This window comes from Oncorhynchus gorbuscha, linkage group LG22 (assembly GCF_021184085.1).
Source record: "Oncorhynchus gorbuscha isolate QuinsamMale2020 ecotype Even-year linkage group LG22, OgorEven_v1.0, whole genome shotgun sequence".
Taxonomy (NCBI): Eukaryota; Metazoa; Chordata; class Actinopteri; order Salmoniformes; family Salmonidae; genus Oncorhynchus; species Oncorhynchus gorbuscha.
This window is the reverse complement of record NC_060194.1, coordinates 10,581,944-10,591,395: the sequence shown is the minus strand read 5'-3', so window position 1 is coordinate 10,591,395 and position 9,452 is coordinate 10,581,944. Positions and strand designations below refer to the sequence as shown.

The 9,452-nt window shown below is 40.8% G+C and overlaps 1 protein-coding gene across 1 annotated transcript; it reads left to right on the top strand.

Annotated features, from left to right (window-relative positions):
- The first annotated feature begins 1,652 nt into the window (after positions 1 to 1,652).
- On the top strand, positions 1,653 to 5,488 carry LOC124010089 (inhibin beta C chain-like). Its single transcript, XM_046322431.1, has 2 exons — positions 1,653 to 2,031; positions 4,001 to 5,488. The coding sequence occupies exons 1-2, from the start codon at positions 1,686 to 1,688 to the stop codon at positions 4,792 to 4,794; spliced, it is 1,140 nt and encodes a 379-aa protein (XP_046178387.1). The 5' UTR covers positions 1,653 to 1,685; the 3' UTR covers positions 4,795 to 5,488.
- The last annotated feature ends 3,964 nt before the right edge of the window (positions 5,489 to 9,452 follow it).

Below are 9,452 nucleotides of genomic sequence, written 5' to 3'. Positions count from 1 at the left end.
ATTCTATATCATTACAATGCCTTTGGTGCAGAGGTTGCAAAATTCGTATGTGTCTTTTCTGGGGCCTGGAGTTTTTCCCGATCTCCCGAGTGGCGCAGCCTGGTTCAAATCCAGGCTGTATCACAACTGGCTGTGATTGGGAGTCCCATAGGGCGGCGCACAATTGGCCCAGTGTCGTCCAGGTTTTGCTGGTGTAGGTTGTCATTGTAAATAATAATTTGACCTTATCTGGCTTGCCAAAGGTAAATAAAAAATTGAACTGATGAATCAAAACTCTGGGTCCCATTTGTAGGCTATAACAGGTTCCAACTTTAACTTTTCTCACTGGCTCAAGCGGGCCAGTTAGCCAAAAATCTACTGGCCAGAACAGAATTTCTACTGGCCCAGATGATGTAGTTTTTAAATGCATTGGGGTCATGCAGGCTATATTTGGTTATGATGATATGTATTAAAAAGCTGTTTAATATAATTTAGCAATGTAAGTCATTACTCCATTCTTTAGAATTGCACTGTATTAATTGCATAAATGTTTATAATTTTGAGAAAATTAGGACACTGCCCTTTTAAGACAATTGCATTCCAAAAGAGATATTGTAAACTGGGTGGTTTGAGGCCTTAATGCTGATTGGTATGACAAAACATTTATTTTTACCTACAAAAAAACACTGTAGCATTTGTTTTGGCAGGCCTACTGCAGTCAGGTTGATTAAGCAATAAGGCCCGGGGGGGTGTGATATATCACCAATATGCCACGGCTAATGGCTGTATCCAGTCGCGCTGCGTCGTGCATAAGAACAGCTCCTAGATGCGGTATAATGGCGATATCAACCTGACTGCAGTAGGCCTGCCAAGACAAATGCTACGGTGTATTTTTGTAGGTTTCTTTTTGCAGACTATAAACAGTAACCAGCCTATTGCTAGTTTTACTTTGGTAAATTACTTTCCCTAAAATAAATAAGCTCAGCGACTAGATTGATGGGCGCTTCATTTTGCTCAGGACAGGCTCGCATGTAAACGTAGCTCGAGAGGTTGTGACTCGCTGGAGCGTAGTGGTGCTTGAATGAACAAAAGGCCAATCATATTGCTCAAATACAAATAGCACTACTTTTCTGCATATTGTCTTCCATGGTAGACTGGGACAGAGCAGCAAAATGTGGTCCCTTGAAGGCAAAAATGTGCTGAGAAGTAGCTGGTCTGGTTCGTGCTGCTGCTTTGGAAGTGTTATGGCAGTTTGAAAAGTACTGAGGCAAACACTGTCTCACCACACATTTTACGGTGGCTCTGCTTTAGTGAAAGTCATAGCTTAGGCTTAGTCATAGCTCACATCATCATAGCTTATTGTATTTACAACACATATTGATACCACTAATATGAGCGGTATTATACATGGTTATATGCAGTATTTTGTATGGAAACAATCCATTGAACTCAATCAATACATGAAAGGTTCAACTGTTTTCAGACATGAATTATATTAATTTCTTCTAAGGAGTACTATGCTTTCCCACCTTGTGGAACATGATAGATAATGCATGCTACATAATCCTCTACATAATGAAGAGTGCTCACCTGACATCAAGGAGAGGTGTGGCCATGCAGGAGCTGTATAAATGAAAGCATGTCTGGAATTTCATTCATAACATTGACAACCCCAGACAGGGTGCACCTCTGAGAACAAACCAACCATGCCTAGCTCAGTCGCACTGCGTTTTCTCTTCTCTTGGGTGGCCCTCCTCTCCAGCCTCCATCAGGGGGAGGGCAGGCCCCACCTGGCCAAAGACAGTGCACCCCACCTGGGGCAGGAGGAGAGCCAGAGGGCCCTGCTCCTGGAGGCAGTAAAGACAGGCATCTTGAGCTCCGTGGGGATGGAGAAGGAGCCCAGGCCCAGGGAATTGGCTTCAGAGGAGGAGCTGAGGAGGATGCATCAGCTCTACAGGGAAACACTGAGGCAGCTGACAGGGAACTCCAGTCAAGGGGGGGAATCCCGGCATTCCCCTTGGAGGACATCCACCCTGCTTCTCCCAGCCACAGGTGAGACCTTATTTAAAGACACATAGCTACTGTACTGGTTTTAACCACAAGGACCTGACTGTTGACATTCTAGATTTAGATCTGACTGCATGGAATTTTGCCTTTACGCATGGTGTATTTATAACCTATTGAAAAGGCCTAACTCGCCAATGGTTTGGGCTTTGTCAAAGGTGTGTACCTTGTGTCCCAATCAACATTCTCGCACGGTTGTGTCTTTAACAAGAATAATTCAAATGCGCTTTTATGACAAAACAAACGAAAAGCCTTCAAACACATTTCTTTTGGTGTAATGTTAATGTACCTGTCAGTGTTCTCTCAAACCCTAATTTTTCCAACAATTGTTTACAGACAGATTATTTCACTGTATCACAATTCCAGTGGGTCAGAAGTTTACATACACTACGTTGACTGTGCCTTTTAACAGCTTGGAAAATTCCAGATAATGATGTCATGGCTTTAGAAGCTTCTGAAAGGCTAATTGACATAATTTGAGTCAATCGGAGGTGTACCTGTGGATGCATTTCAAGGCCTACCTTCAAAATCAGTGACTCTTTGCTTGGCATCATGGGAAAATCAAAAGAAATTAGCAAAGACCTCAGAACAAAAATTGTCAACCTCCACAAGTCTGGTTCATCCTTGGGAGCAATTTCCAAACGCCTGAAGGTACTATGTTCATCTGTACAAACAATAGTACGCAAGTACTGGGACCACGCAGCCGTCATACTGTTCAGGAAAGAGACATGTTCTGTCTCCTAGAGATGAATGTACTTTGGTGCGAAAAGTGCAAATCAATCCCAGAACAACAGCAAAGGACTTTGTGAAGATGCTGGAGGAAACAAGTTCAAAGTATTTATATCCACAGTAAAACAAGTCGTATATAGACATCACCTGATAGGCCGCTCAGCAAGGAAGAAGCCACTGCTCCAAAACCGCCATACAAAATCCAAACTACGGTTTGCAACTGCACATGGGGACAAAGATCGTACGTTTTGGAGAAACGTCCTCTGGTCTGATGAAAGAAAAATATAACTGTTTGACCATAATGACCATCGTTATGTTTGTAGGAAAAAGGGGGAGGCTTGCAAGCCAAAGAACACCATCCCACCTTGCACGGGGGTGGCAGCATCATGTTGTGGGGGTGCTTTGCTGCAGGAGGGACTGGTGCACTTCCCAAAATAGATGGCATCATGAGGAAAGAAAATTATGTGGATATATTGAAGCAACATCTCAAGACATCAGTCAGGAAGTTAAAGCTTGGTCGTAAATGGGTCTTCCAAATGGACAATGACCCCAAGCATACTTCCAAAGTTGTGACAAAATGGATTAAGGACAACAAAGTCAAGGTATTGGAATGGCCATCACAAAGCCCTGACCTCAATCCCATAGAACATTTGTGGGCAGAACTGAAAATTGTGTGTGAGCAAGGCCTACAAACCTGACTCAGTTAGACCAGCTCTGTCAGGAGGAATGGGCCAAAATGCACCCAAGCTTGTGGAAGGCTTCCCGAAACATTTGACCAAAGTTAAACAATTTAAAGGCAAGCTACCAAATACTAATTGAGTGTATGTAAACTTCTGACCCACTGGGAATGTGATGAAAGAAATCAAAGCTGAAATAAATCACTCTACTATTATTCTGACATTTCACATTCTTAAAACAAAGTGGTGATCCTAACTGACCGATAACAGGGAATTTTTATTAAGATTAAATGTCAACAATTGTGAAAAACTGAGTTTAAATGTATTTGGCTAAGGTGTATGTAAACTTCCGACTTCAACTGTACCTCATCTCCAAAGTATATAATAATGAACCATTCTAATTTGTAAATAGTTTTAATGTAATTTAGCAATTTTTTGAGGCTGTAAAGACAGATCCATTATAACTCTTAAAAGCACAGCCTATTGAGGTGATGACAGTAATTTCAAGAAGCTGAGCATTTGTCTAACAACCTTCTTTTCACCTCTTTCAGTGGAGCCTTTCAAAGTGCTTCGGACTGATGAGGAACACACATCAGATGTGCTTTGGTACAGAGCTGTCTTCCACAAGAACCCAAACATCAGGAAGGATCTCACTTTGGCCTGGGCTGAGCTGAAGCTCTACAGACAATTGTTGGATGGCTCGAAAGCTGCCGAGCCCACGATTAGTGAAGAGGTTCATGTTAAGATCTATGAGACGAAACCGCTGAACTCTTCTCTATTGATTCACACAGAGACCCTTGTTCAGACGGTCGCTACAAGAACTGGAGATTTGACTTTGGACATCAGAACTGTTGTTGAAAAGTGGAGAGGGAGGACGGACGGCTCCTCTCTGGTTGTGGAAGTAGGACTGGCCATCGAAGAGGGTACTGATCCCAAGAGGACCCCTCAGATGGTCCTGGAGGTAGACCTTGTAGAGCCTAGATCAGCAGGCAGAAGGAGACGGACTCGCTCCAACAAAGAAGACAACTGCGATGAAGACGGTCGCTGCTGCCGAAAGTCTGTCAACGTGTCCTTCAAGGAGATTGGCTGGTCAGACTGGGTCGTTGCCCCCGATGGTTACAACATGCACTTCTGTGACGGCTCCTGCCCCCACAACTACAAGCCAGCAAGCATGCACGCGCAGGTGAAGTCTCGTCTTCATCACATCAACAAGGGAGCAACACCTCGGCCCTGTTGTGTGCCGGCAGCCTATGAACCTATGGTCCTCATGCACTACGACAGTCGGGGAAAGTTGAAGCTCACACCCTTCAATGACTTGATTGTCAGCAAATGCCACTGTGCTTGAGTTCTTCGGGACAAGACCAGGCAAGGACAAAAAAAGAGAGTTGGAACAAACTTTTTCCTTTTGCCGAGCCATTAGATACAATGTGCTAGTGGTACATTCTGAAATAGAAGCGATACTGCTTTCAAAGGAAGTAAGAAAATAACAGTTGTCATGCTCAATTCGTGACATTCCTAGTGTCCTTTTCAATGGTTAAACAAACAAAAATACCCAACATCATCCATGGATTCTGAGAGCAAAAATAGGTTCATTGTAAACAATTCAAGTTACTGTGGAGTGATGATTCTGATATGTACTATTTTATTTGGAAGATTACACTTATGTTAGTCTTATGTGGCCCGTAATGTCATATTCTTCCAAGACTATGTACAAAATTACATTATTTATTGTAATTTATTTAACAGGGTCTAAAACATATTTGTATTGTTTGTAGTTTTCCAATGTTACAATATTTAGTATGTTCCTTACATCACTGTACTTTAAATATATATTCAATTGAATTTAATGCTATGTACAGTATTATTTCCAAACATTTTGGAAGTTTGTCCAGATAAAATATACTATTCTTTAACATTTCAATAATAGTAGTATGGATATTACTACTGTTTATGTTGGGTCGTTGTGCCTGAATCCATCTGTACACAAACTTTACAATAAATATTTTTACATACAAATTATGTTTTTACGGCAACAGCAACAGAACTTGACATTCTGACAAGATGTGTGTGTTATTGTGCTTCGGGAAACCATCTAGTCAGATAATATTTCAAGGTTAGGGTGTGCCGTGAAATACATATATGATAGTCAATATCATGCAGCTGTAGCCTTGAAACCGTTCATACTGTGCACTCTTAGAAAAAATGATGCTACTTAGAACCTAAAAGAACGAACAAAACATGCTGAAAAGCTGCTGTGTTGTTCAATGAACATGTAACCCGGTCAAAAAATCCCAACCTACGGTTCACAGTGCTTCCAAGTTGGGAAATAGAGCCTGCGAGAAGAGCCCTGTGGCTTCAGGCTATTCAATGTGGAAGAGTAGAAAATTGTGGGCAGCTGGTGTCCAAGAAGCTGCACGTAGCTAGTTATCTGTGTGGAAAACGTTTAATCACAGGTAAGGCATCTTGTTTAGTATAGTTCATTCGTAACGCCACTCACTACTTGTAGCTGTATGTAGCTGTTTGTTTGTGTTGTTGGTCTTGGCTAGCTTAATGTTCCGGTCGGTAGCTAGGTACAGTAGCACTCACTCAAGTGGCTGCAAAAGGGCACGAGGGAAGTCCTACAACAGTACATTTTTCTAAGTAGTAAGAACGCTCGGGAGCAGGCAATGTTGAAAAGTCATCTTTAGACATATCGTACTTGTATTAAATGTCAGTTTGTAACTGACTAAAACAAGCAGACAAAAAAATTGTGTTTGAAAAATAGGGTAACCTTGGTAACCACAGGTTGTTTTCCCCACAGGTGGGGCGAGGCTGCGACATTCTATCTAATACCGACTGGGAGTATAGGAGAACCTTTTGAATGACCCTTTTTGGTTCCAGGTAGAACCCTTTCTGGTTCCATGTAGGACCTTTTTCACAGATGGTTCTATGGGGACAGCCGAAGAACAATTTTGGAACCCTTTATTCTAAGAGTGTAGCCTTGACCAAGGAGTGAATGACCTACGGGACAAATGAGTAGTGTTTAATTTTGCATGACAGTAAGAATAGCACACTGCACACATGATGCAATGCATTGTAAACTCAGCCCCATGAACAGATATAATATCTTTAAACAATAAATCAAATGTATTTTAGTGTAACGTAATGATAAAGGAATATGAAAGGCAATACTGTATTTTGATAACCACAATTCAATATTATAGCGATAAGTTCGGATAAATAAATAAAAAACAAATCATGCTAAAGATACTGTGTGAGAAGTATTAGCATCATATCTTACTTTTTATCTAAGACAAAGATAACAAAAAATAATCAGGTAGCAGGCAACCAAACCCGTTGGTTTTCTATCAAACAACTTCAAAACAAACAATTATTCACACAACAGCCCAACATGTAACACAACAGTTTTGAGACATCACCCAACACTACTTTTGGGTGTGTACAGTAGAAGACCTATTTTGTAAATTGTGAGAGATGTTGATATGAAAGTCAGAGAGGATAGCCCATTTCAATATAAAATACATTGTGTATACATTGTGTATGTACTGTATACACATAATAATATATATATACAGTGGGGCAAAAAAGTATTTAGTCAGCCACCAATTGTGCAAGTTCTCCCACTTAAAAAGATGAGAGGCCTGTAAATGTTCATCATAGGTACACTTCAACTATGACAAACAAAATGAGAGAAAAAAAATCCAGAAAATCACATTGTAGGATTTTTAATGAATTTATTTGCAAATTATGGTGCAAAATAAGTATTTGGTCAATAACAAAAGTTTCTCAATACTTTGTTATATACCCTTTGTTGGCAATGACAGATGTCAAACGTTTTCTGTAAGCAATCACAAGGTTTTCACACACTGTTGCTGGTATGCAACCCAGCATTCTTTGTCCTCCAAACACGACAAGTTTTACCAAAAAGTTATATTTTGGTTTCATCTGACCATATGACATTCTCCCAATCTTTTTCTGGATCATCCAAATGCTCTCTTCAGACGGGCCTGGACATGCACTGGCTTAAGCAGGGGGACACGTCTGGCACTGCAGGATTTGAGACCTTGGCGGCGTAGTGTGTTACTAATGGTAGGCTTTGTTACTTTGGTCCCAGCTCTCTGCAGGTCATTCACTAGGTCCCTCTGTGTGGTTCTGGGATTTTTGCTCACCGTTCTTGTGATCATTTTGACCCCACGGGGTGAGATCTTGCGTGGAGCCCCAGATCGAGGGAGATTATCAGTGGTCTTGTATGTCTTCCATTTCCTAATAATTGCTCCCACAGTTGATTTCTTCAAACCAAGCTGCTTACCTATTGCAGATTCAGTCTTCCCAGCCTGGTGCAGGTCTACAATTTTGTTTCTGGTGTCCTTTGACAGCTTTTTGGTCTTGGCCATAGTGGAGTTTGGAGTGTGACTGTTTGAGGTTGTGGACAGGTGTCTTTTATACTGATAACAAGTTCAAACAGGTGCCATTAATACAGGTAACAAGTGGAGGACAGAGGAGCCTCTTAAAATAAGTTACAGGTCTGTGAGAGCCAGAAATCTTGCTTGTTTGTAGGTGACCAAATACTTATTTTCCACCATAATTTGCAAATAAATTCATTAAAAGTCCTACAATGTGATTTTCTGGATTTTTTTTCTCATTTTGTCCGTCATAGTTTTTTTATTTATTTTACCTTTATTTAACCAGGCAAGTCAGTTAAGAACATATTCTTATTTTCAATGACGGCCTGGGAACAGTGGGTTAACTGCCTGTTCAGGGGCAGAACAACAGATTTGTACCTTGTCAGCTCAGGGGTTTGAACTCACAACCTTCCGGTTACTAGTCCAACGCTCTAACCACTAGGCTACGCTGCTGCGCAGCCTATGATGAAAATTACAGGCCTCTCTCATCTTTTTAAGTGGGAGAACTTGCACAATTGGTAGCTGACTAAATACTTTTTTGCCCCACTGTATATACGTATTTATATAAAATGTATATTATAACATTTCCAAATACAGTATATATTTACACCATGTGTACATAACATTAGTAACACCTTCCCAATACTGAGTTGCACCCCATTTTTTCTACCCTGTCTAAAGGAACTTAAATCTTTTGTCTTGCCCATTCACCCTCTGAATGGTATACATACACAATCTATGTCTCAATTGTCTCAAGGCTTAAAAATCCTTCTTCATCCTGTCTCCCCCCCTTCACCTACATCAGCGGTTCCTGATATGAAAATGGGGTCACAGGAGAATTCTCAAAATCCCCCCCAAAAATATACAAAATACCACCAAAAATATATATATACATATATATATATTGTAATAACGCCTTTGTATCTCAAAATCATTGTTCCGTGGTTAACCTTAAAAATATGAATGAAAATTATTCAAATCTGAAAGATAAAATTCAAGATCATGGGAAAAGGTCGGACTTAACCGTTCCATATGAATCATTCTAGGCCCGCTACGCTATGAAACAACACACTATTGCAGAGACTACTACTACCCTCAGTGCTCTCGTCTGCGTTAAAACCAGCTTGGATATGATAGCAGAGATGAGGCGCACACTGTCGACCACGCCCTCTGATTTTGAAAATCTCAGACGCGACATGCTTCAAGCACCCCCATCTATTAGTGGTGGTGAGATAAGAGACATTATGTATGTTCCAGTTGACTGCCCCACATTAAAAGTATGTGATGGTGAGTTGAGAAGACAATCAGAAATACTGTTAGAATGTTTTTCAATTTGACTGCCATAGCCCTAAATAAAAGAGTAAACATTGTCTATTAATTACATTTTTTTTTAATTCACAAGAGTGTGGGCATGAGAATCTTCAGATATCAAAATTGGGTTGTGGGCCAAAAAAGTTTGGGAACACCTGAACTACACTGATTTGAAGTGGTTTTAACAGGTGACATCAATACGGGGATCATAGCTTTCACCTGGATTCACCTGGTCAGTCAATATCATGGGAAGAGCAGGTGTTCCTAATGTTTTGTACACTCAGTGTAT